Consider the following 26365-nt stretch of genomic DNA (forward strand, 5'->3'; position numbering starts at 1 on the left):
CCTGTTATTAGATTATCAATAAATGGATGGAACCTTTTATGATTTTCAATTTTCCCAAGGGAAAGAAAAAGAAAGAACGTCAAATTGGTTAATTTTTGTTCTACCGATCGGACATAATAAAACAATTTTCCCACGGCAACTAGAGCAGCAACTCCCCTTGGTTGCCTTGCTCAACAAACCAACTTCAAGGTCCCTGATTTCATCCTCTTCCTTCTCGATTCTCACCGATTCAGACACAGACTCAGAGGTTGTCTTCTCCGAACGATGACATCCGCTAATGGCTTCTCGCTCGTCCCGTAGGAGTAACATGCTATTCAGGATGACGACCAGACAAGTTCCGGCATCTGCAAGAACAGCTAACCAGACAAGAGGGTAACCTGCAAAACCCAAAACCAAGATCCCTCCTTTTATGCTCACAGACAATATCACATTCTCCATCACTTTCCTCTGGCATCTCCTCGCCAGCCTTATCGCTTTCGGGATCTTTCTAACATCGTTCGACATCAGAACCGCGTGTCCTGTCTCTGTGGCAAGGGCCGAGCCGGATATCCCCATCGCAATTCCGATATCCGCTTTGGCTATGGCCGGAGCCTCATTTAGGCCGTCGCCCACCATTGCTGTCGGTCCATGGCTCTTGAACTCGTCGATGATTCTTGCCTTGTCTTCTGGAAGAAGCTCTGGATGAACAGCGTCAAGTTCATTCCCTAGCTGACAAAATTGTAACATTTTTTAAGATTCAGCGGTTGTGTTTTTTTTATTAACCAAAGGGACAGGAAAAACAGTGGAAATGGCTTCACCTGTTCCTGAGCATCCATGGCAGCAGCTCGGTTATCTCCCGAGAGCATTGCGGTTTTTATGCCTAAGGACTTGAGTTCCTTGAGAGCTTGAGCTACCCCATATCGACAACCGTCCAAAAGATTGAAACTTCCAGCCAGCCTTTGCCCAACATATACGTATCCAATGGTTTTACCTCGATTCATAGCAGCTTCTGGGTTCGGAACTGAATAGCAATAGCATCCAGAAGGAAGATATATCTTAAACGAAGAAAAAACACTCGAAAAAATATTTGATTTACAAAATTCTGAGACCTGTCGAGGATCCAGCTCTGAGAGCAATCCTTTTGTTTCCGATATAGATATCTTGCCCGTCTATTCTTCCGTAAACTCCTTCCCCTGGAGAGTTCTGAAAGCCCTCCACGTTATCGGGCTTAGGCTGGACCGAAACAGATCTTGCATAGTTAACAAGGGCTGCAGCCATCGGGTGGCTTGACTTGTCCTCAATACTTGCGATCCTGCGAAAATATTTCTCATTCGTTTCTCGGTATATACTGTAAAACATAATGGTTTTCCAGTAGGAAGTTAAATACTTACCAGTAGATCAAGTTATGATGACTCACATCATGGGAAAGAACCCGGAAATCAGTGACAAGGAACTCAGCTTTAGTTATGGTTCCGGTTTTATCAAAAGCAGCAACCCTGATCTTGGACAAGGTTTCGAGGCTGTCACCATTTTTTACCAGAAACCCAGACATGGCGGCCTTAGTGAGCGCACAGAAGGTAGCAACGGGTGTCGACAGGATAAGCCCGCACGGACAACTGACAAGCACTGACCAACACTACCAGTGCTAAGTGTAACCAGTTGCTCAGGTTATCAAACCTTAGGACAGTCGGGATTATCGCAAAACAAGCTGATATTACAACAACGGCTGAACAAAAACTACGATTAGATCTCGATTCATCTCAGAATATTTCTGCTAAAACACTGATGATATGAAATGTATCAAATGTCGAATGACACTAACGCAAACTAAGATAGAAACCGATTTCTCACCAGGAGTGTAGTACTGAGAACATCTGTCGATAAATCTCTGAGTTCTGGTCTGGCTTTTCTGAGCTTCTTCAACTAGTTTTACCATCTTTGCAACTACACAATCCCGGGCTAAAGCAGTAGTTCTCACGCTTATATAACCTTTCACATGAGAAAGAAAGAAAAACAGCAACAGGAAACAATATCCATCCTGTCAGGAGATCAAAGCCAGAAACATTAGAATTGTCTGAATACAGAGAAGCCAGTATACCGTTCAAATTGATGGTTCCTGCCCAAACGGTCGAATCCTTCTGTTTGGACACTGGGAACGACTCACCCGTCCGAGTTTTCTCGTCCACATCACAGCTTCCGTCCACTACAACTCCATCAATTGGTACGCTTTCTCCAGCCTTAACAGCGACGACCGTATTTATCTGAACTTCATCAACTCCAACTACTTGTCCAGTTTCGGCAATCACTGCCTTCTGTGGCGCTACGCTCATCAGTGATGACATTGCTGCGCCTGCCTGAAATAGTTTTAGACAGTACCATAATAGTTTATTACATCTGCTGACGGGTAGACACTTCAAAGACGAAGTGAATGAATCGAAGACCAGAGGCAAACTCATGTTGTACATTTGAACAAAAAGGAGCACAGACACACACATATATGCACAAAATGCATTTCCTTTGCTGAAGTAAAGGGAAAGAAGAAGGCAGAAGCGAACCTTACAGGCGGCACTTGATTCAAGCCATTCTGCAATAGAGAAGAGAAACACAATTGTGGCAGCTTCTGTGAATTCCCGCATACACATCGTTGCCACCACTTTTGAGCAAAAAACACGATGAGAGATTCATCAGCTCATTACACATACATATACAGCCCCAATAAACCCCTCAAAAAGATGTAAATAAACCCAGAATCTCGGGCACAACCCTAAGTTAGACATTCATAGAACAACATCTAAGCCTGCCCAGCGACAAAGATTTCATCTTTTTGATATGCAAAAGGTTTGAATTCTCAATTAGAGAATCGATCGCATGCTACCATATCGAGTTAGTTTGCATGCAATTGGACAAAGTCTCCAGAGAGACGTCTTACCGGCTATGAGCATGAGGGCATTGATGTCCAGCCGGAACATTTTGAGTGAAGCCAAAGCTTTGGCCGCTATGGGGAAAATTCCGGCTGCTGCTGCCGCCACAGCTAGCAATTCTACCGGGCCGTAGAAGTATTTGAGAAAGGAGAGAGCAAGCAACGAGCCAGAAGCCACTGCAAAGGGGCTTGGCCATTGGTTCTTGAAGACTGCCTCGCCGTACGGCCTCACAGTCGCTTCAAGTCTTGCTTGATTCAGAGCCTTGGCTGCCAAGAAATGAATTCACCCAGAAAAAAAAATTAATCTAAATCATAATAACGAAGGAAATTTGATGCATATCACATCGTAGATATGCCGAGAAAGAGAAATATCAGCGATTGAAAATGGTGTAGCGAAAGTCAAACAGCGAGACAAAGCCGGGAAATCCAATTTCATTGTCCGAATAAACGGGAGGAGGCTGTTTGGAAGCAGAGAAAGTTGGATTCCTCACCGATTTCAGCCGGAGAAATCAGGAGACTGTCGTGGACGACGATGACGGTCCTCGAGGGACGATGACGGAGAATTCCTTGACGCCGTCAAGCGGACGGAGAACGTCTCCGACAAGAGGAACCTCCGATGAACAGCAGATTCCAACAACGTCGAAGTAGGTCGTCTGTAACGTATTCCTTGCTTGATCGTTCTTCTTCTCTTCCTCGCCGTCCGCCATGGCTGAATTTCGCAGGATGCGTGAAAGAGGTTCCATGGAATTTTAAAGATATTACTCCCTCCCTTAGATATCGTTACAAAGAATAATTTTGTTTTAGATTTTTTAGGTAATTTTTTTATAAAATTTATAATTTTACCTTTAATAAAAGTATTTAATTTTAATACAAATGAATGAGATTGTGATTTAATACAAATGAATGAGATTGTGATTTAATAATCATGATTTTTTTTGTATTTTCTTAATACTCGTAAAAAAAATCTAAAACACAGTTTTTAGAAAGAGGTTATGATATTAAAATATATATATGGTGAGGGAAACAAGAAATCTCAAATTTGTTAAAAAAAAATATTAGTATTAAAACGTGGAAATACATTAATAAAAAAAAGATATTTCGACCAAATCCGAAATGCTCTCTACTCGAGAAAGCTTGCGTGGCATTTACTTCTTCGGTTTTAAAAAACTTATACCAAATTAGAACCGAAAGCTATTGATTCGGTACAATCCGGTTCTATTTCTGTTCAAGAACTAAATTGCCGAACCCGAATCCATCCCTACCAAGATTCGATCCATTTTTTTTTTCATAAAATATTCTGGTTATACACAAGAAATATACAAAGTTTACACAGAGGCAAAGAGAAAAATTTGCTCGCTGCCGAGTTAAAAAAAATAAAAATAAATAAAGAAATAAGTGGTGGAATAGAATAGAATTGGAATAATGAAGTCAAGGGTTGTAAGTGTCCCAGTCGAAGTTGGGTTGGGAATAGAGCTCGTAATCAGTGGGGCCGTCGAGGAAGCTATCCACTGTCTGAAGGCCTCTGAGCAAAGCGGGGTGAAACCTGTCGGAATAATCGGAGGGCAAGAGCTTGTACATCACCAGCACTCCGAGCGTGAAAATGGCTTGAAGCTTGGAGGAATCCCCTTTCACGGAGAAGAAGAGCAACATCGAGATCAGGAACAGATCCACGCAGAATCTCATGATGCATAGCACAGTGTCCATCATCTTCCCCTCATTCCCCGACGGAAATCCCCGTACTCTGTATACGAACAGGAAGTTGTATTTGTCCACGATGTACCTGTACCCGAAGTAGATCGCTCCGACCGGGACCACGAGCGGGGAGAACGAGGAGTAGATCATGGTTAGAGCGAAGATGGTTAGGTTGAAGGCATAGTATTGGGCAAAGTCGAATTTCTGTTTCGGGATTGGCGAGGTCCGGCTGATGGGATATTCCGCGAGGTCTTGACCCATGGGTTCGATCTCGTTGAACCTGGGTGACTCGAACATGTTTTCAGACATGAGCGGTGTCTGAAGGCTGCTGCTCGTGTTCTCTTGATTCTCAAGAGGGTACTCTTCGTTTTGTTCGGGAACCAGTTGGAGCATGTCGTTCTTCCTGAATCTCTGGATCTTGTTCTTGATCCATGGGATCGGTGCCAGCAGATCGAAGGAGATTCCCAGAAAAGTGCTCGTGATGAGGAAAGCCAGAGCGGAAAGGCACGATCTCGATAAGAAGGATGGGCTCATGTATTCTTCAATCCTCTTGCAGTCCTCACCATCCAGATAGCAACGACCCATTTTTAAGAGGGCGCTCTCCAGTGACGACTCGACGAGAGCCTTCAGCACGATCAGATTCACGAGGAAGAAGCAAACCATCTTCAAGAGAGCCGCTCTTTGTTCCCCAGACACTGTCAAGTGTCGTTCAAACTTGGAAAAATAAGAGAGAACTGAAGGGATGACAAGGTACATGCTCACGAATATGATGACGTTTGGCAAGAATTGAAAAATCAAAGACCCGAGCCAGCCAGAAGTTTGAACCCAAGTAAACCAAGACTGGGCATGATCAACGGCTTCAGCATTGATGATCCGCCCAGCACTTATAAAGGCACTGATCAACGCAAGGGGAGAGCTGAAAAACACGAGCATCAGCAGCAGGATCGAGTTAACAATCACCCTTCTCATTCTACAAGAGAATTTCGTTAATCCCAGATGATTCCAATAAATGTCGGTTGCCAGAGGCGCTCTTTCGACTTTCCACTGGTTCCTCTGCAGTCTTAGCTCGGTGACAGAGAAGAACTTTCCAAAACGCCTCGACCGCTCGATTCTGAAATCCTGAACAGCCTTATTAGCTGTGTAAACGTCCTTAAATACCACGAAAGCAACCCCTGCACCTTGTGCCCGTCCTTCTTTGTAAGCTGCCAACCGAGTTTCCAACGCAGCTCTCAATTCTTGCAGCTTTCTTAGCTTCTCTTCATCAGTAAAACCCAGCCTCTCTGTAATCTGAGACCACAATCCTTTCACTTTCATCCACAGAATGCATGCCCAACTCAGTAATCCTCCATGTCCGTCACTCTCGACCTCCTCAGCCAAGAGCCTAGAGTCCATCTTGGCAACCAACCAGGTAATATCATCTCGTACACTAACCAACTCCGTGGCAAGATCATCCAATGCACATAAATCCATAGGAATTATCATCTTATAAACTTTACCCGGGTACTTTTCCCGAAAATACTCTTCAAGGACAGCTCTATCAGATCCTAAGCTTTTAGGCAAACCCTGAACCATAATAGTAAATAAAGCAGTAGAGCTCGCATTCGGATCGCTAAGATTACCATTCCCGTCTCTAAACCTAGTACACTTAAGCCTTCCTTCAATGGCAGAAATCCCAAAATGCGCTATGAGAACAACAAGCACAACAAAAACAAAATGCACCCAAAGCAGACCCGAACCTTTCTTGATATGGGTAATCATCGTTTTGGAGAATTCATCGTTCAATACAGCAGTGCCGGCATACAGATTCAACGGGAGCATAACGAAGACAGCCAGAATCGCAACGGAGAAAAGGAGGACGAAGCTACCACCTTCGATGAGGAGGAACTGAGCAGCGTCGGCGCCACAATGACGAGCGATCTCGCGACACGTGGCTTTCCAGACAGCGAGGAGCTTGGAGACGATCGCGGACGGACCAGGCATGCGACGGTGGTCACTGCGAAGCTTGACGAAGAAGAAGATGGAGACGCAGCACAGGAGACCAATCACCGAGATGTTAAGAAGGTACTGCATGTTTCCGTACCAAGCATCGGGAATCTCCGGTGAGTCTCCACCGCCGGAGGAAGGCGGAGGAGAGAGAGAGCCATGCGCGATCATCGGTGGCATCGCTGTCTGCGAAAAGGTAAGATGCATCGCGATTTCTCTCCGATTAAACACAACCCGATTCCTCAATCGTTGTTCAATCTCAGGGAATATCGATTTCTTCGAAGATGATTTAGGAATTAGGGTTTGATTCTGGGGGAAGATTGACGGAGATGCTCTGCCACTGGATCATGAATTAAAAACCTTTGCTCTATGTTGGATATTCCTTTATAAGAATTTTTTTACGCACTTTAAGTTAAGTTCAAACTCCTAATTACAATATGTTTAGGAGCAAATATATTTTGTTCTTAAATTTCTTTTTAAATAATTTTTTACCAACAAAATATTTTTATGAGTATGAACTGCAATCAATTTCGAATATTATTCAACTCGTTACGACATGTCTTATTTGGTTTTCATTCGGATTATATTCGAGTTGGTTTATTTTAGTTTTAAAAAAATATAATTGTTTAGTTTTATACTAAATTTGATTTGATTACGTTCCATTCTTTTTAGAATTTTATTGAAAAAAATATAAATTTTTTGTTTTTTGGGTTCGAATTCAAATTTAAAATTATATGTTATTTGAATCTGATGATTAACCAAATAAATTCATCCGTAAACTCGTCTATATCTACATATTAATATCGAATGTTTCTACAATCTTTTTTATTAATTAAATCACACCATTTTTACTGTTTTGGTAATGGTTGAAAATGAGCCCAATCAGATAGTTTGGGCCTCCAGAATTCCATGATGAATGACCCATTGGGCCACAAACATTTATTTTTCTAGATGATTTCTTGATGAATGGCATTTCCGTGATTAGGTCAAAACACCAGGGGTAGCACTGGGAATGAATGAAAAGCATAGTGGGGGCGGCAGAAACAACATATATTCTTAATGGGCCAAATGAGACACTTCGGGCCTGGACAAATTATTGAAGAATGGCGTTTCCGTGATTAGATAGAAAAACCAGGGGTACGACGGGTACACAGTTAAAAGATGGCATCAATCATATCTTTAACTGTGGGTCCAGATCTCTGCCTTTAGCTTTAAAGGCCGGGCCACCTTTTATTGCTTTTTACCAAAATTCCTCCATTCGGTGTACGGTGCAATTACGAAAATACCCATGCCTCCGTATTTTTATTACTCATCAAGATGTCCTCGTACCCCGACCAGGTGCGCCACGTTATAATTCAGTAAATAAATGTGATGATAATAACAACAATAATAATAATAATGTGTCAGTATTTTGATTGCTGGCTATCCAATGGCTATACATGTCAGTATTTTTTTGGGCAGCTATCTGTGGGGTTTATTAAAAAAAAAATAGAATGAGGTTTTGCAATAAATATGGTGTCGAGTGTAGAACATAGAGATTCTAAAACGAAGACAAGAATCTCGGGTCTTGTAAATATAATGTAAAAATAATTCCATATTAATTTTTTAAAAGAGAAATTAATTAAAATATATCGAACAATATAAAAAATGCATGAGGTTCTTCAGCGGCAGGGACAGTGGCAGTTCCGATATAAACGAGAAAACCAGGGACAATTGTAACGGCTGTCGTATTCCGTGTTCGCCTCGGCCATATTCTTAGCTTTAATGAGTTACCCCAACACTTTATTTTCCTTTTGTCAAGTGATTTTTTTTTTCCTTCGCCTTCGTCTTCTTCCTCGTCTTCTCTGTAGATTTTTGACCGTTGCTTTCCACAACGTCTCTCTCTCTCTCTCTCCGTATCTGCAGTGATCATCACAGCCTCAGCTTCTTTTGACTAGAAACTCAGAGGTGTTTGTCTTCTGTCTCTCTGTTTCTTTTTGTTTTTGTCTGAAAATTTCTGGGTTTGTTCTTCGCTTTTCATTCGTAGTTACCACATGAGAGAAATCGAACTTCTTTTGCGTCATTTTTTATGTGGGTTTTCTGGTTTTCTCCGATTTGGGTTCTTAGTTTTTCCTCTTGCTTTTAGTTTCCTTTGCCTGAAGGAGAAAATCTGCAGGTCGAGAAAAAAAAAATTCTGTAAATGGGTTTTAGTTTTCTTGGATTTTCACATGAGTCGTTCGTTGTACTCTTATTTTTTTCAATTTTTTTTTAATATTTCTGTGTCATTTTTTATAATCTCAAGTCTGAAGAACAAGGAAAATAACTGTTTGTTAAATAGACATTTAAGGAACACAGAAACTCTCTGTTTCTTGTAAATTAAGCAAAGAATCTCGAACACAGAGACATGTTCTGCGTTTTCGGCGATGTTCTTCTCTTTTTCTGGTAATCTACGAGTCACAGATGCCGAATGATTTTCAGCTACTCCTGTTCCGCGGTTACAACAATGTCCCGCCATTACACAAGCCTCTTATTACATGTTAAATCTGATGCATGTTCACAGTTTCTTCTGCAGATTCTGGGTAATGCTTGATGAATCTTGAGGGATCAAACCCATCTCCAGAATCCTGAAAAGACGAGAGCTTTGAACTCGGATTCGAGGTAACAAGAAATGGGATGTTCTCAGTCGAAGCTAGACGACGAGGAAGCTGTCCGGATCTGCAAAGACAGGAAACGTTTCATCAAACAAGCTGTGGAACAAAGAACTAAGTTCGCTTCGGGTCACATTGCTTATATCCAATCCATGAAACGCGTCTCGGATGCTCTCAGAGAATACATCGAAGAAGACGAGCCACACAAATTCTCGTTCGACTCGTTTGTCACTCCCGTGAAGAAACCGAGTCCCGGAGGAGGAGGTGGGTTCATCACGATCTCGCCTCCGAAATTGATTCAAGCTAAGCCGGGATCGAGAATGAAGGTTAATTACTTGATGGCAAGTCGAACCAGAGCAGTTTCGGTGGAAGAGAGGCCTCCTAGGTCACCGGAAACATACCGGGTTGATGCGTATTCCCCAAGTAACCAATACGGGGATGCCATTTTCGGAATGAACATGAACTCGAACTCTTCTTCGTCGTTTTGGAACGGGATGAATTCTCCCGAGGAGCAGAGGCCGAGCAGTCACAGTATCCCGCCTCCTTCCCCACAGCAGAACTCGCAATGGGATTTCTTCTGGAACCCGTTTTCGTCATTGGATTATCATGGATATGCTTATGACCGGAGCAGCGTCGATCCTCAGACGAGCGTGGACGACGAAATCAGAGGGCTGAGACGGGTTCGGGAGGAAGAAGGGATTCCCGAGCTAGAAGACGATGAAGATGAACCTGATGAACATGAGAGGAGGTTTGTGAATCCTCATAACATGGAAGCAAAACAAGAAAGAGGCAAAACCGGTTTAGGTTCTTGTAATGAAGAAGTTACAGTTGAAGATGTTGATGAGGACGACGAGGAAGATGAAGACATTGATGACGATGATGGTGATGATGCCGAGGAGGAGGAATTTACAGACAGTGGCTGTGACTGTGAAACCGAGAATGATAACAACAATGGTGAAGGCAATGGGACCCAAGAACTGCGAAGCTTCGAGGTGTCCAGGGCGAAATCTACAAGGCATGTGGTCGGAGTTGGTAGCCAAGAAGTGAAGACGGTCGGTGAAGGAGACAATGCCAAGTCAGAAACGCCCGGCTACACGGTGTATGTGAACCGAAGGCCAACGAGCATGGCAGAAGTAATTAAAGATCTCGAAGAACAGTTTGCAACTGTCTGTAAAGCTGCCAAAGATGTCTCGGGGCTATTGGAGGCTAGTAGCGCACAGTACTCATCATCAACCAGCGAACTCAGTGGTAAACAAGAATTCTATCCTCGTTTCTCAATCGATTCTATATGAATCCCCGTTTTGAATGTTGAAATTTCCGTCTTTTCAGCCATGAAAATGCTGAATCCAGTAGCTTTGTTCCGCTCGGGTTCATCAAGGTCTTCCTCGTCCAGATTCTTGATCAGTTATTCCGCTGTTTCGAAGGAGGGCGGGCAAGAAAACACAAGCGATCTTTCAGATGAATCTTGCATGCTTTCGGGTAGCCACCAGTCCACGTTGGACCGACTTTATGCCTGGGAGAAAAAACTCTACGAAGAAGTTAGGGTAATCTATGATAACTCAACTCTGTAATCCTTGTGACGTCGGTTTTACTCTGTTTTATTGCCATCTAACTGGTCGTTTCAACAGTCTGGAGAGCGGGTGAGAATTGCGTATGAGAAGAAATGCAGGCTTCTGATGAACCAGGATGTGAAAGGAGAGGATCCTTCATCGGTCGAAAAGACGAGGGCCACCATTAGAGATCTGCACACCCGGATCAAGGTATGGATACACTCGATAGAGGCTATCTCCAAAAGGATCGAGACACTCCGTGACCAAGAACTGATGCCTCAGCTTCTCGAGCTTGTTCACGGGTATGTCAAAATCCTCATCTTAAAAAAAAAACATTTCTCTGTTATGCCCGAAGTGTAAGAACTGTGGATAATGCTCCGTACAGATTAACTCGGATGTGGAAAGTGATGGCAGAGTGTCACCAGATTCAGAAGAGAACCTTGGACGAAGCCAAGATGTTACTAGCAGGCACACCTTCTAAGCTTCGCAAGAAGAGACATTCTTCTTCGTTACCCGAGACCAACTCTCACAGATTAGCTCGATCAGCCTTGAACCTTGAAGCTCAGCTTAGAAACTGGAGAGCCTGCTTCGAAACATGGATCATATCTCAGAGATCTTACGTGCAGGCACTAGCCGGATGGCTACTCAGATGTTTCAGATGTGACCCAGATCCTGAAAAAGTCAGATTATCATCTTTTCCCCACCCATTATACGGGATCTGCATCCAGTGGTCAAGGCTACTAAACGGATTGAACGAGAAGCCAGTCCTAGACGGGTTGGATTTCTTTGCAGCCGGTATGGGTTCCCTCTATGCTCAGCAGCTCAGGGAAGATCCAAACCAGGTCGGGTCAAGGAGGTACGGACACGGGCCAGAGAGCATGGAGCTTGTAGTGGTTGAGAGAGTAGAAGAGGAGATGACTGCTGAGAAGCTGGCTGAAGTAGCCGTTAGGGTACTGTGTGCAGGCATGTCAGTTGCAGTGAGTTCACTCGCCGAGTTTGCAATTGGCTCGGCCAGAGAGTACAAGAAACTCGTCAGCCCACCGGAGGAAGCCGCATTGGCTCACCGTTCCGAACATAACGGGATGTAAATTTCCTTCCTTTTGTGTTATATTTGTTGATTGATTCTCGGGTTAGAGTTAGGGTTAGGGTTAGTTTTCTACTGAGAGCAAACATATTTTGCTACCAGAAGATTAGATTAGATGGATGGATATGTATTATAAATACATATGCAGAGGAACCTGTTAACTGAGCCAAAAGTTCTTCAGATTTGGTTGTTTTGGTGTATGGGGCTTTGACTCAGCGTCAAACCTTGGAAATGAACCAGAAACAGAAAAGCCGTGACTCAACATGTAAAATGACGACTTCAGAGCGAGATTTCGTTGGAATGTCGAATCTATATGTCAAGAAAAAAGGGTTTGTATCAGAAGGGATTGATCCAAATTACCCGATTCTTCGGAATTCAGGTTGAGACCACTGTTCTAAATTACAAACGTCATCAAGATAAAGTGGACAGTTCCAGCCGAAATCGAACAACAAAGCTCCTAGGTTTCCATCAAACAAACCTGATTTCAGGGAAGGCCAATTGATTGCGACGACAAATAGGGCAAGCCTGCTGTCGGGAGAACGAAGTAGGGCTCCTTCCCGATCAAAGAGAACTCAACTGTTTCTCCTGCTCCCCTTCTATGGCCGCTTTCATCAACATCTCCTGCATTGCCTCTCTCTTTTTGGCGTCGATGAAAAACCAATGTGATCGCCAATTCGATTGATTGCAACCGATGAACAGAGAGGAGGTTAAGCCGGGTCGGGTTATGCAATATGGGCTGAGTTAGAATTGTGTGGCATTTTTATTCGCCGTCTGGTTTGGGCTTACCTAGGCCCATGAAGATCCAACAAAATTGGGGGTGTCACATATTTGCTAACAGTCACGCGCTAATTAAATTAAAAAAAAAAAAACAAAAAACTCCTCATCAACTCTCGCAAACTCACGTTTCTCATAACTTATCTTTTTTCGAAATGTTACAATTTCAATCTATATAGATATAGATATAATCTTTCAGAATATTAGATAAGAGTGAAAACATTTTTTATATATTTTTACACCTAAGATCTAGGAAATCCGTTAGGTGGGGGCAAACATAATTTTTCTATTATAATATAATTTTTCTATTATAATATGGGGGTATTTCCAATTTTATTTGCAAAATTATGAAAATTTATAAAGAAAATTACATTCTTTTTTTTTTAATTAAACTAATGGGGATCTTTGCCTCCATTGCCATCAACGTTCGTCCGCCACTGCCTAAGATGTTTATAAATTATACAACCCAATCTGTAGTGATCAAATGACGTAGGTGGTTGAGAAAGGTAAGAGGTATTGGTGTCTCATATCTCTTATTCGGTAGTGGTCGGAGAGAAGTTATACAATTTAATTATGGTACAAAAAATATCTCGAGAGTGAGAAAAATATAGTTGTGTCGAAGATACGATGAACTTTCAAATTAACAAAAAAAAAATTATACAGAAATTGTGTCATTTCAGTCTTTTTTTTTCATTTTAACATTTTAAAATTGTGCTGTAATTCAAAGGCAAAACATACCTTTATTATTATCCATAACATATAAGCTTTGGCATTTTATTACAGGACGGCCCACTGGTAGCTAATTTTGTACTGCTAACAACAGTCAATTATTTCACGTACGTTCATATATATAAGGGGTAGGTGGTTTCAGTTAATTAACTAGCAAGCTCTTCGATGCTGTACGGAGAAGCGGTCTGGCCGGTGAAGGCAGCCGTCGCCCCGGCTGAGTGTACGACCTCTGTGAAGTGGAAGGCGTCAAAATAGGCGTATTTGGTCCGGTCTGCACAAACCGGCCCGTTCGGTACGCATAGAATCTTTCCCGGTTCGACCGTGCAGCAGGTGGTGTCGTTCCTCAGCCCTAATCATTTATAGAAAATTAAAAGAACAAAATGAAAACACAACTCTCACGGATATTATGTCACTGAGATCTCATGAATACTTTTATTACTTAAGAATCACCTTCTCGGATATGAGAGAAACAAAAAGAGTAAGTATCTTCACGATTAATCTCAATAAATATTTAAATAAAAAAAAGTGTAGTATGCAATATATATATATATATCTTTTGTCAAGGAAGAATTGAATACGAAATCACAAACTTCCAAAAAAGTTCCATATAAAAAAACCAACTTTATAACTTCTAGATAAAATCATGAAATATATTCTCACATATTTATTAACTTTACGAATTTTTTAATTTTCATATAAAGTCATGAACTTATGAAATTTGTGGGAATATGATAAAATTATGAAAAGTTCATGATATATAAAAGTTACATGGTTTATGGTTTTATATGAAACTTTTTTAAAAGTTGGTAATTTTTTAAGCCTTTTTTTTAAATAAATCAGATGTTAATACGTTACCTAGTCCTCCGGTGTTGAACCCATCGGCGTAAGTGAATTTGGCATCAGTTAGGTTTTTGTTGATATCAGCGATGAGAGCTCTGAGCCTATTGTTGAATAGCCTGACTAAGGAGTTGGCATCCTCGTCACAGCCATTTCCACCATGTTGGGCGTTGGCCAGCCCCGGTGCGCATCCGACTTCAGGAGATCCGAACAATGCAACTTTCCTTGCTCCGGATATATACAAAACCTATACGTACATATATATATATGGTTAGAAATTTAGAATTTGAGAATCTTTTTTTTTTTTTTCAGTTCGGTTGTATTTACCTACCTTCAAATTAGAAGCATAGAGTTGGACGAGAAACTCGGTGAACTGGTCGGGAGTGAAAACGAGACCGGTAATGAACGGAGGCGACATCAAGTAGTTGTTGACGAAATCGCTGCCTCCGGTGCTAATTGTGTACAAACACCTCTTCAGCCGGTGCTGTGGTACGGCCGCCCTCGTGATAGCCTCCAAGTGGTTCGCTATTTGTCTGCTCAGACCGAGGTTATCGCCCTGTCAACAGGTTTATACGGTTCATATACATATTTTTAGATTATGAACGTTAATTCCATGCATGTGATTGGTTACAAACCTATAAAAATTTGCATTCAATCGTACACTAAATCCATATGGTTAGTGGAATTTCACCATGTTTCTTCCGGTATCGTCGAGGAGTCCGGATGCTCCAGACGCATAATTTAGACCGGTGAACACTTGTGACGGAGATGATCCGGCAAAGGGCGGGATATAATCCTTGAACCCCAGGAATTCAGCTGAAACATAAATTATATAAAGAGGTCAGGTTATACACGTTTTTATTCGTTTTGGCAAGAGTGGGTACTGGGTACGCAAGGAAGTGAGCCGGAAACCGGTTTGTGAATTTAGAGCTAACCGAGGAAATCGGGGATAGTGCGGCCGTTGGTGAACCGGCCGGTCGAACCATTGGGAAAGTCAATACCGAACGGTAGATAGTTGGATTTTGTTTGCGTTACCAAGTCGTTGTTATTGCCGTTGTCGAAGAAGGTGTCTCCAAACACGAAGTAACACGGCACTTTTTGCGCACGCGCCGCCGCACCGGCCATGGCCGTGACAACGGCGGCTATGATCATAATCGACATTGCCTTTGCCACTCCCTCAACCATTTTCAGATTCAATTCACTGTGAAAATAAACGTTAAGAAGAAAAACTTCGAGATATGCTTCGACCCATTACAAATGATGGCCCAATTCCTCGGATTCCTTTTTTTTTTTTTTTTTTTTTCGGACATGCATTTAAAACGTGTTTTCTATTAATCCATGCTCTTACGATAACAACAGAAATCGTTGGGTGGCTGGATTGAGAAACACGTGTCAGCATACGCACGGTTAGATTCGGATAGTTCTATCCATTCACCCCTGCATGGATGGGAATTGCATGTACGTAAATTCTTACTAGTTTTGTTTGATTTATTATTTTATTTTTTTTAGGAAAATGTTTGATTTATTAATGGTCTTTGAGCGTACTTTTGCTATAGATATATTTTCTTTATATTAATTACCATGCATATGCTTTCGATACTAGAGGAATATATATGCAAACATTATAGAATATTCGGTTTATATATACAGAAGTATTTTGTTTATATCTATGTTGTCTCCAATTGTAGTAAATATCTATATTAAACGGACATTTTTTTTATACATTGGGAACCCCGGCTGCTACCCTTCGGACGCGCTGACCGAGTAAACCCAAGCCCACACGCACGAGTGTGCAACACACGCGTGGAGTTGAATCAGCCGTAACTGACAGACGATAGATGCGTTAGCAAGGAGTCGAACCCACACCCTTATGGCATGAGACAAACTAACTTATCAACCCATTTAGGGGTTTTCCCCTATTAAACGAACCTTATTTATTAGAAAATCATATTGAAAGTAGAAATCCTATAGATTAGTGTGAGTTGTACATATTTGGTGGTTTTTAATTACTTCTCCAATCCTATAAAACTGAAGATTACTTTAACTTCTCATATATGAGTTTGTATGATACTTGGAAAAATAAATAATATATTCAATTTGAGAGACAATGGGTAACCAAAATAGAGTTTGTACATATGACCATAATATTTTATTTTTTTGGGTAACCGGGTTTCCTGAGGCGAGGTCCAGACTAATCTCGGGGCCGGGAGCCAGCAATATGATTTGAATTATGTGCTCCCTCCCCAACCTGGAGTTCGAATTCGGAACAGGACAGACGCTTTGCGCCTCTGTTTCACCGGTTGAACTACCCAGATTGGGTCATAACGATCTTTCGATTTCATTTTGATTATGTTTTATCATTTTGGTTTTGTAGGGATTTGGACCTCGAACCCTCATATTTCGCTCCGGCTCACCGGAACAGTAAACAAAAGAAGAACACCGGAGTCTTCACGTATTTGCTAAATGACCCTTCGGCTGAAGGTTCTATATATATATATATATATGTAAAACGTCACCGTGTAGAACCGGTTTACCTGTAAAACCAAAACGGAAAACATCCGTCCGGTTCACAATAAGACAAGAAAACCAATATTAATATCCAAGTTGATAAAACATCACTAAAAACATCTAGATTATTGAATTTTATGAAATATCTAAATAATATGATTATATTAATCCAAAAAAAAATATCGTCACATTAACAAAAACAATATGTATCATTTATTATTTATTATATGTCTTAATCATACAGATTTCTTATAAATATATTGAAAATAACAATATATAATATGTCAAATCAATAATATGCTTATCATACTTGTTTTGTTTTCTATATATAAGAAAATACGGAGTAAATGTTTCTTTTTCTATGTAATGAATATAGTCATTTAAAATGATAAATATTGATTGAGATGTCTTTTAAAGTTAGGTATTTTTTGGTTAAAATTAAAGTTTGTGTATTGTTTGTTAATTTGTCCAACTCAACTAAAGCTTGCTGTCGGGAGAACGTAGTAGGAAGTCAACGAAAGATATAACTTCTTTTAATAATATTATAAAAAACAAATAAACGATATTTTAATGTAAAATTTAAACATTAAGATAGATTAATATGAAAAATATAATACATATTTCCGAAAAATAAGACTAGAGACCACGTCTGCCATATTAGAGATTTAATGGAGGCGGCCATAGGCGTGAGGCGGCGCTCCCTCAGGAGAAGAAGACAAAGGCAAATGAAGAGTAACCACAAATTTACACAAGAAGAAGATGGGGGAAGATAACACGACCACGTAGAAATGTTTTAATGGTGTTCGGTCACGTGAACATCGTACCAAAAGATGCCCATTGTTATCAATAAGATATAAATAAATAATATAGCTACGTTCAAATAATTAGAATTTATCTAGATATTAGTATAAAAATATATTATTATTATTATTATTTTGATAATATAAAAATTCACCCAACTTTTAATCCTTCTACAATCTATAAACCTAGGGTTGAAAAAGAACTTTGTTTCATTTTTTATCAGTTGAATTATTCAAATTTGGATATATTATTATTATTATTATTTAGAAATATTAATATTCTAATTAATGCTCATTTTTATAATTATTAATTTTAACTAAATTATATATTAAATTTTTAAAAAATATATATATTAAAATTTAAAAATAATATTGATAATATCGATCTAAGCATTTCAAAAACACAAAATTAATGTTCAGTTTTTTGTGCAGTTTTTTTATTTTTGTGATTTTAAACTGTAAATATTAAATGTTCTATTTTGGAGGAGTAGGTATCTGACAACCCAAAGTACCGTAGGAGGGCGGGGAGTGATCGCCGGTGCAGAGGCACGGACAAGGGGCGGCTCCTGACGAGCTTATGGGTAAGGGGTACAGGGATGAATCGAACACACCGGAATGAATACAGTCTATCCCGAGAGAACTTTAAAGTGCACATACCTTTTTGGTTGACTATCCCGAGAGAACTTTAAAGTTAAGCGTGTTGGCTCTGGAGCAATCTCATGATGGGTGACCTACTGGGAAGTGTCTCGGTATGCGTGCGAGTGAGGACAAAACACGCTGAAAGATCTCGGGTTGCTGTGTGAGAGCAGTTTCGACAATTCGTAGCGGCCTCGGGTCTTTGTAGATGGTATCAGAGCCGGTACTCTCCCAGTACGGTGTGGTTCGAGGACGAACCAGGCGGAAGCTGGTGGGCCTGTGACAACCCAGAGTACCGTAGGAAGGCGGAGAGTGATCGCCGGTGCAGAGGTACGGACAAGGGGCGGCTCCTGACGAGCTTCTGGGTAAGGGGTACAGGGATGAATCGAACACACCAGAATGAGAGAGATCCGAGGGCTGCATAGGTATGAGACTATACGGTCTAAAGATAACATAAAAGAATTAGTTGAGCGACTCATAGCAACAATGTGCACCTACCTTTTTGGTTGACTATCCTGAGAGAACTCCAAAGTTAAGCGTGTTGGCTCTCGAGCAATCTCAGGATGGGTGACCTACTGGGAAGTGTCTCGGTAGTCGGTATGCGTCCGAGTGATGACAAAAACACGCTGAAAGGTCTCGGGTTGCTGTGTCATGGCAGTTTCGACAATTCGTAGCGGCCTCGGGTCGTTACAGATGGTATTAGAGCCGGTACTCTCCCAGTACGGTGTGGTTCGAGGACGAACCAGGCGGAAGCTGGTAGGCCTGTGACAACCCAGAGTACCGTAGGAGGGTGGGGAGTGATCGCCGGTGCAGAGGCACGGACAAGGGGCGGCTCCTGACGAGCTTCTGGATAGGGGGTACATGGATGAATCGAACACACCGGAATAAGAGAGATCCGAGTGTTGTATAGGTATAGGACTATACAGTCTAAGATCATAAAAGAACTAGTTGAGCTACTCATAGCAACAAGGTGCACCTACCTTTTTGGTTGACTATCCCGAGAGAACTCCAAAATTAAGCGTGATGGCTCTAGAGCAATCTCAGGATGGGTGACCTACTGGGAAGTGTCTCGATATACGTGCGAGTGAGGACAAAACACGCTGAAAGGTCTCGGGTTGCTGTGTGAGGGCAGTTTCGATAATTCGTAGCGGCCTCGAGTCGTTACAAGAAGTTTCTTTTTTCTGACCACCTTGCGAAGGTGGGGACGTGAAACAGCAAGCCGGGGAAATTCGCCGATCAAGATCTGGTCCAGATCTAGGTTTCACGGGCGGCGGCGCTTTTCCAAGAAACGGAAGGTTGCATGATATGGAACATATAAATATATCAGCATATTCTTTTGGAGCAAGATTTAAGCAGAAGAAAAGTTTTATCCGCTCAAATAAAGTCCAAGATTACGTAATGAGCGTCACCGACTTGTTCACCAAGTAATGGTTTCCGATTTGTCTGTTCAGACTTATGTTATCGCCCGCCAGAATCAACAGTACATATGGTTAACACCCAGCATAATACTTAATAATATCAATCATATATATCTAACCCTACATGTATAAGATTATCCGTACCTTCAATTGAAAAGAGTAAATTCGAATGACAATTTGGACGAACTAGTCGTGAGTGAACAAAAACTGTTCATGCACGGAGGCGACATTAATCGATTCTTTCGGTGCTAATTGTGTACAAACACATTGTGACAGTCCGGATGCCAACGAAATACGTTTTGTGGCAATTTCGTTGCAAAAAGATTATAATTTGCAACGAAAGTTTTGTTGTAATTAGCAACGAAATCATTTCGTTCCAATAACGTTGCAAACCGTTTATATTTCGTTATAAAAGTGTTGCAAACTTTTCGTGCATTGGTAAGCATTGCTAATTGTTACAAACTAGCAATGCAATTTCGTTGCTAAATTGCAACGCAGTTCTATCATTGCTAAGCGTTGCCAGAACATTGCGAAAGCGTTGCGATTTCGTTGCAAAGTTATTTCGTTGCGAAGCGTTGCTAAAGCATTTCAAAGTTAGCAACAAAATGAATTTCGTTGCAAAAACGTTTTTTTTTTTTGTAGTGGCAGCAATACATATGGTTAATATATAGTTTCAGGATACATTATATGAACATTAAATCTATGGATGTGATTGATTATAAAATGCATGTGTAAACACCTAAGACATTTATAGATTTGCTTTTAATCATATACTAAACTCGTATGATTGGTCGTGTGATCAGTTTTCTTTTCTTTTTTTGGAGCATTACTAGCTTTGTCGGTTGCGTTGAGGATTCCAAATGGTCCAGATGAATAATTTAGACCGGTGAACGCTTGTGTGGGAGATGATTCAACGAAGGGCGGGATCAAATCCTTGAAACCCAGAAATCTAGCTGAAAACATATTATATAAAGATATCAAGTTATATAATCATTTGTGATTTGGCAAGGGTAAACAAGGAAGTGAACCGAGAACTTGTTTGCTATGAATCTATGAACGTAGAGACGAACCGAGAAAATCGGGGATAGTGCGACCGTTGGTGTACCGGCCAGTTGGACCCTTGGAAAAGTCAATACCTTAAGGTAGATAGTCGGATTTTGCACCAGCCATGGCCGTGACTACTGTGGCTATGGCCTTCCCTTAACCATTTTATGATTCGATTCACTATGAAAGATAAAACATATAGAGGAAAAACGTAGAAGATGTTTGAAATTCCCTCCCTTGAATAATATAATTATATCATTTTTTCTGTGAGAACTGTCCAAAAAACCTAAATTTTGATTGATTAGGATAATTGATATACAAAGTTTACTTAAACAGAAATAAAAGATTTTTAATAAAAGAAAACCAACTAATATCTAACTTAATAAAAGCATCACTAAAAAGTTAAAAACATCTAGACCATTTGATTTTACGAAATATCTAAATAATATTATCACATTCACATTCTTCCAAGTTCCAAAAAAAAAATCTATTCATATTAAAAAATATATATACCATTTATTTTTTAATATATAAACTTAATCATATAGATTTCTTACAAATATATTGAAAATAACTAAATACAATATATCAAATAAATAATATTCTTATCATATTTGTTTTGATATATAAGAAAATATGGTGTAAATCTTTCTTTTTCTATGTAATAAATATAAGCTCTCGAGAGACTGAAGTAAGGTTTTTTAATTTCTCGATCGAAGCTGAAGTCATCTATTTCTTGCTTGCATTTTATGGCTATCCTCCATTGCACTCCCTCTGTGCTATGAACTTAGTGGAAGAAAAGCAAAGTGTGATCATCGATCGATTAAGACTAGGGATTGAAATGGTGGCTATCTGGTTTGATTATTAAAAATAGAATATATCCGAATCAAATAATAAATAATTATACCTTTGGAGTCATGATCCTCAAAGAAGTTATGGATTCGATTCAACTCTCCAACAAACATGTCATTCTTTGGTTGGTTTATTTGTTGAACATGTTTTGCAGATTATTGCGTGGAGTCGGAAGTTCATCACCGCGCCCGAAGAACTGTGGCTGAGTTTCTACTGTCATAAAAACATTCGGAGTCCAAATCGTACCTTTATTATCCATAACATACCATCTTTTTTTATTACAGTACGGTCTACTCAGGATTTGTAATATCTATAACACCATAACATTCTTCATATATATATATATATATGTTTGTTAACTAACGAGTGCAGCGATACTGTACGGAGAAGCGGCTTGCCCGGTGAAGGCAGACTTTGCCACGAGTGAGTTTACGACCTCTGTATCGTGGACGGCATCCCAATACGCGTATTTGGACGGGTCTTTAACATCCGGCTGGTTTGGTGCACATAGACTTTCTGACGGTTTGAGCGTGCAACAACTGTCGTTTCTCAACCCTGAACATTTTTATAATAAATAGAGTCAGATATGAGAGAAAAGCCCGAAGGTGTATGATTAATATAGAAGAATCTTTTTTATATAGATAATTTACTTTAAAAATTTTATGTTTTGAAAAAATTCTTTTGTATAACCGGTTACCGTGGTGCACTTAATTTTCTTATGGCAGGAAAGAAATTCGTGGATCCATGATGGGGTGCCGAAACCCCACACAATCATTCAGAAAGACATTCTCAGACTAATCCGTTGTAAAATCTTCATTATACAATCTAAGAAGATGGAACTAATCCAAGAGTATTTGATCCATTACTATGATTTCTGATTGTATTGTTCGTGCTAGCTAATGAAAGGATTACCGTTAACAAAAAAATATCTCATATAACATATCTGAATTTGTAAAAAATCCAAATTAAATACGAAATTTTAGGATTTCTATAAACACTTATAAAGTTTCGTGTGAATGCCAAATAGAAACGAAATTTTGAAATCGTGCCAAATTTCAACTAACTCCCCCGATAGTCGACAGAAAACATCATCGACGTCTCATATGATAAATCGAAAATATAACTAGTATATGATGTCACACGTCACTATCATTCATGCCACCACGTTCAAAAAGTAAATAAAAAATAAATAAAATATGGGAAAATCTCATATAAATATCTTAATTTTATAAAATAGGCTAGATAAATACCTAAATTTTTAATTTAATTTGATTGATATCTCAAATATTAAAATATTCTAAATTGATATCTCAAATATTAAAATATTTCAAATGGATACCCAACATACGAAATCAAGAGTAATTTACAACCTCGATTTGTATTTTACATTGATATTAACATCTAATTTATATATTATTGTCAGAGTCAAAGTTGATAATTATCATCGATTTGGTAAATTTCGTTATTTATTTTGAAAAGTAGCATCTAATTTATATATCATCATTAGAGTTGGAGTTAAGAATTGTCATCGATTTCATGAGTTGAAGTATATATTAACATTTTAATATTTGATGTATCAACTAGACCAAATTAAAAATTTAGGTATATATTTGATATATTTTGTAAAAATTGGATACTTATATGGGATTTTCCCATAAAATATTTCTATATATTAATTTGCTCAATAAATAGAGGGGGCATTAATTATTCCACGATTCTTGTGATCTTAATACGTTACCTAAAGATGCGGGACTTGGAGTTTGGAACATATCGACGTAAGTGAATTTGCCACCGGCGAGGCTTTCGTTGAGATCGTCGACCAGAGCTCTGAGCCTATTGTTGAATAGCTCGACTGCTGCATTAGCATCCTCGTCGCAACCACCTCCGGTGGTGATTTTCGCTGGAATGCAGCCGAGTTTTGATAGTCCAAACAGTGCGACTTTCCTTGCTCCGAGGACATACAAAACCTATATGTACACACACGTATATATACATACATATTTAGTTTATTCAATCTACATTTGTTCGGATCTCCTTATTTTGGGTTGTAAGTATTCTGTCAACGTAAATTATAAATCTCTTTCGGGGTTTCTGACTCTAGAATTTAATTATGGTTTTGTGGATTGTTCAAAAAGAATCGGTTTAATTATTAAGGGGACGGCAGGTTGTACTGTTGTTACTCCCAAAGAGAATGGTTGCAGTTTTCGATAGTTGTGGACGATAGAAAAACAAACTGGTTGAATCACAATCACCGGCAGTGACAACCAAGTTTGTGATTCTAATCGCACTTCCAATCTCCGTTTTGATATCGATTTTCAATGTTTGGATAAAAAACTAAAATATTCTTATTACAAAATTATAAAAACATTAATATATAATTTTGTTTAGTGTTATGATATGATATTATTTTTTATATTATATTTTCGTAAAACAAATAATAATATCAAATGATTATATAATTTTTAGGTTTAATAATAACTATTTTTAAATTTTTATAGTAAAATTACTTTTTTACTTAAAAATGAATTAAATTGATAATATTTATATTTTATTTGTATTATTTAATTATTAAAAATTTAGTAAATAGTTTTTAATCAAATGATATTAAAATTTTAATTACAATTAATATAAAAAAAATTCTTTTAAAATAATATTCTTTTCGGTAATTTATTTCAAAACACATCCGCAACCGCAATAAGTTATTCACTTCTAATCGCATTCACTCATAATCGCTGTCAACAACAACTTATTAATCAGTCAGTACTAATCATTCAAAATCGCTATCAAAATATTTGACAACACTGTCACTTGCAAACCCAATTGCAACGGTACAATCAGTCAAACCCTAAATCTCCCAAGGTCATTTGATTTTCTTTGTGTCTTGTATGGTTGTTTCAGTTAAGTTGTTTTCTTCAACATATTTAATATGGTGTGACTATTGGTCTAATATATATCTTGCGTATATGTTTCCATGCATAGAGAATTAGACGTAGAAACGGAACCGAAAACCAAAATTTGATTTTTCAGTTTGGTTATGTCAGACATACGATTACGTACCTTCAACTGAGAAGCGTATCGTGCGATGAGAATGTCGGCGAACTCGTCGGGAGTGAAGAGCAGACCGGACCAGAACGGTGGCGACTTAAAGTAGTTGTTGTTATAATCGTTGGTTCCGATGTACACCGTGTACAAACACTCTTTTAGTCGCTGCTTCGGTACGGAGGCCCACGTTATCGCCGTCAAATGATTTTGTATCTGTCTATTAAACTCAATGTTATCGCCCTGTTAACACCAGAAGAAGCATTTAGATGTGGATTAAAAAAAGTTAGTGTTAATTTATCCAAAAAATAAAAGTTAGTGTTATATATTATGAACATTGGGAAGATGCGAGTAATTTGATGAGGGCATTCATGGCAGCAAGAACAAAACTTGTCCAATATTAAACATGCCTTGCACAAACGATGAGGACATCCATGAAGTTATAGCTAAAAGATCAAGATTCAGGTTTCAAATAACTAATTAGACATCACATGCTAAGAAGGCTTCAAGTTATATATAATTGGATTATTCTTGATATATGTTTTACGACATAAAATGCATGTGGTAGCAACAGAAACACTTTTTTTTTTATATTGGTAATTGTTCGGTGGGATTCGAAGCCGGGTGTGGGAGAACACTTTGTACTCTAACATCATCGGACCACCACATCTAGAGCACCAGAAACACTTGTAAATTTTATTTCTAACATACTAAATCCACCGCCATTGGTCACGTGATCATTTTTTCTTTTGTTTTGGAACTTTACCTTTTGTTTGCCGGATTCGTCGAGGATTCCGGATCCTCCAGACGCATAATTTACGCCGGAAGACACTTGTGTCAGAGATATTTCGGCGAATGGCGGGATAAAATCCGTAAAACCCAGAAATTCAGCTGAAATGTATATTATGTAAAATGAGAAAAAGTTATATACTTTTCATTTGTTTTGACAAAGATACACAAGAAGTAAATCGGGAACCGGTTTGCTGCGACTCTGTGAGTATAGAGACTGACCAAGGAAATCGGGAATAGTGCGGCCGTTGGTGTACCGGCCGGTCGGACCCTTGGGAAAGTCAATACCGTAAGGCAGATAGTTGGCTCTTATTTGGTTTAGCAAGTAATTGTTATTGCCGCTGTCCGAGAAGGAGTCTCCGAACACGAAGTAACACGGCACCTCTTGAGCACGCGCCGCCGCACCCGCCATGGCCATGACTATGGTGGCTATGATCACAACCGGCATTGCCTTTGCCGATCCCTTGACCATTTTCAGATTCAGTTCACTGTGAAATTCACAGACAAACACGTATAGAAGAAAAACTTGGAATATCTTTTGAGGTATGCTTCGTCCCATCACAAGATCGAAGGGCTATTTATAGTGAAAATGATGACCCAATTCCTCAGATTCCCTTTTTTTTTTTTTGTTCTTTTCGGACATGCATTTAAAACGTGTTTTCTATTAATCCATGCTCTTACGATAACAACAGAAATAGTTTGAGTGGTTGGATTGAGATACACGTGTCAGCATACGCATGGTTAGTTTCGGATAGTTCTATCCATTCACCCCTGCATGGATGGGAATTGCATGTACGTAAAGTGAACTAAAATTTCTCAAATAATCGAAACCATATCGATAGCAGCGTGCCGTTGTGATGCAAGCATCCCCATTCGTTCCTTATCGTGGTGAATCGCCTCCTAAATGTGTACAAACACTCCTTTAGTCTCGCCTTTGGTACTCCGGCCCTCGTGATGGCCATGAAGTGGTTTCGGATCTGTCCGTTAATAGACTTAGGTTATCGCCCGCTTCAATAGCAGAAGCCAGGGCCGTCTCATAATTTTTTGGGGCCCTGGACATTTTCTAAATTTTATTTTAGTAACCAATGCACCATCCAACTATTC

The 26365-nt window shown here is 39.5% G+C and overlaps 6 protein-coding genes across 9 annotated transcripts; 1 reads left to right on the forward strand and 5 right to left on the reverse strand.

The window, feature by feature from the left end:
* Positions 1-45: 45 nt before the first annotated feature.
* Positions 46-1049, reverse strand: LOC109116701 (cadmium/zinc-transporting ATPase HMA3-like). Its single transcript, XM_019202594.1, has 2 exons — positions 798-1049; positions 46-708 (listed from the first exon to the last, which is right to left on the reverse strand). The coding sequence occupies exons 1-2, from the start codon at positions 978-980 to the stop codon at positions 46-48; spliced, it is 846 nt and encodes a 281-aa protein (XP_019058139.1). The 5' UTR covers positions 981-1049.
* On the reverse strand, positions 976-3630 carry LOC104814720 (putative inactive cadmium/zinc-transporting ATPase HMA3). Its single transcript, XM_019202604.1, is given in 9 exon segments — positions 976-1291; positions 1371-1597; positions 1599-1705; positions 1831-1968; positions 2078-2333; positions 2535-2632; positions 2909-3166; positions 3391-3450; positions 3453-3630. Coding segments are annotated over 9 exon segments (1518 nt in total). The 5' UTR covers positions 3607-3630; the 3' UTR covers positions 976-1071.
* A 520-nt stretch (positions 3631-4150) lies between these two features.
* Positions 4151-6996, reverse strand: LOC104814667 (CSC1-like protein At4g35870). Its single transcript, XM_010542836.2, has one exon. It carries the CDS (start codon positions 6779-6781, stop codon positions 4328-4330), a length of 2454 nt encoding a protein of 817 aa, XP_010541138.1. The 5' UTR covers positions 6782-6996; the 3' UTR covers positions 4151-4327.
* A 1476-nt stretch (positions 6997-8472) lies between these two features.
* On the forward strand, positions 8473-12024 carry LOC104814668. 4 transcript variants are annotated; one of them, XM_010542841.1, is made up of 5 exons: positions 8473-8521; positions 9126-10449; positions 10531-10745; positions 10830-11053; positions 11137-12024. In XM_010542841.1, the coding sequence occupies exons 2-5, from the start codon at positions 9222-9224 to the stop codon at positions 11837-11839; spliced, it is 2370 nt and encodes a 789-aa protein (XP_010541143.1). In that variant the 5' UTR covers positions 8473-8521; positions 9126-9221; the 3' UTR covers positions 11840-12024. The 4 variants fall into 4 exon arrangements, with proteins under 4 accessions (XP_010541143.1, XP_010541141.1, XP_010541140.1 ...); XM_010542839.2 differs by having other exon boundaries at positions 8474-8521; positions 9114-10449; XM_010542838.1 differs by lacking the exon at positions 8473-8521 and adding an exon at positions 8528-8995 and having other exon boundaries at positions 9114-10449.
* Positions 12025-13354: 1330 nt separating this feature from the next.
* On the reverse strand, positions 13355-15426 carry LOC104814670 (GDSL esterase/lipase At4g30140-like). The gene is made up of 5 exons (XM_010542842.2): positions 15111-15426; positions 14867-14991; positions 14507-14731; positions 14194-14422; positions 13355-13687 (listed from the first exon to the last, which is right to left on the reverse strand). Exons 1-5 carry the CDS (start codon positions 15358-15360, stop codon positions 13485-13487), a joined length of 1032 nt encoding a protein of 343 aa, XP_010541144.1. The 5' UTR covers positions 15361-15426; the 3' UTR covers positions 13355-13484.
* A 6245-nt stretch (positions 15427-21671) lies between these two features.
* LOC104814672 (GDSL esterase/lipase At4g30140-like) lies at positions 21672-25819 on the reverse strand. Its single transcript, XM_010542844.1, has 5 exons — positions 25484-25819; positions 25239-25363; positions 24491-24715; positions 23172-23400; positions 21672-21988 (listed from the first exon to the last, which is right to left on the reverse strand). The coding sequence occupies exons 1-5, from the start codon at positions 25731-25733 to the stop codon at positions 21789-21791; spliced, it is 1029 nt and encodes a 342-aa protein (XP_010541146.1). The 5' UTR covers positions 25734-25819; the 3' UTR covers positions 21672-21788.
* Positions 25820-26365: the final 546 nt, after the last annotated feature.

This window comes from Tarenaya hassleriana, unplaced genomic scaffold (assembly GCF_000463585.1).
Source record: "Tarenaya hassleriana unplaced genomic scaffold, ASM46358v1 Cleome21, whole genome shotgun sequence".
Taxonomy (NCBI): domain Eukaryota; kingdom Viridiplantae; phylum Streptophyta; class Magnoliopsida; order Brassicales; family Cleomaceae; genus Tarenaya; species Tarenaya hassleriana.

Excerpts from the sequence above, each read along its gene's own strand:
- LOC109116701 (XM_019202594.1), bottom strand. The coding sequence starts at position 980 with ATGAATCGAGGTAAAACCATTGGATACGTATATGTTGGGCAAAGGCTG. Across the intron at positions 709-797 it reads CCATGGATGCTCAGGAACAG|CTAGGGAATGAACTTGACGC; the intron begins GTGAAGCCATTT and ends CAATTTTGTCAG.
- LOC104814667 (XM_010542836.2), bottom strand. The coding sequence starts at position 6,781 with ATGCATCTTACCTTTTCGCAGACAGCGATGCCACCGATGATCGCGCAT.
- LOC104814668 (XM_010542841.1), top strand. The coding sequence starts at position 9,222 with ATGGGATGTTCTCAGTCGAAGCTAGACGACGAGGAAGCTGTCCGGATC. Across the intron at positions 10,746-10,829 it reads AACTCTACGAAGAAGTTAGG|TCTGGAGAGCGGGTGAGAAT; the intron begins GTAATCTATGAT and ends TCGTTTCAACAG. Across the intron at positions 11,054-11,136 it reads CTTCTCGAGCTTGTTCACGG|ATTAACTCGGATGTGGAAAG; the intron begins GTATGTCAAAAT and ends TGCTCCGTACAG.
- LOC104814670 (XM_010542842.2), bottom strand. The coding sequence starts at position 15,360 with ATGGTTGAGGGAGTGGCAAAGGCAATGTCGATTATGATCATAGCCGCC. Across the intron at positions 14,992-15,110 it reads CACTATCCCCGATTTCCTCG|CTGAATTCCTGGGGTTCAAG; the intron begins GTTAGCTCTAAA and ends TTTATGTTTCAG. Across the intron at positions 14,423-14,506 it reads TCTATGCTTCTAATTTGAAG|GTTTTGTATATATCCGGAGC; the intron begins GTAGGTAAATAC and ends ATGTACGTATAG.
- LOC104814672 (XM_010542844.1), bottom strand. The coding sequence starts at position 25,733 with ATGGTCAAGGGATCGGCAAAGGCAATGCCGGTTGTGATCATAGCCACC. Across the intron at positions 25,364-25,483 it reads CACTATTCCCGATTTCCTTG|CTGAATTTCTGGGTTTTACG; the intron begins GTCAGTCTCTAT and ends TATACATTTCAG. Across the intron at positions 24,716-25,238 it reads ACGAATCCGGCAAACAAAAG|GGCGATAACATTGAGTTTAA; the intron begins GTAAAGTTCCAA and ends TGGTGTTAACAG.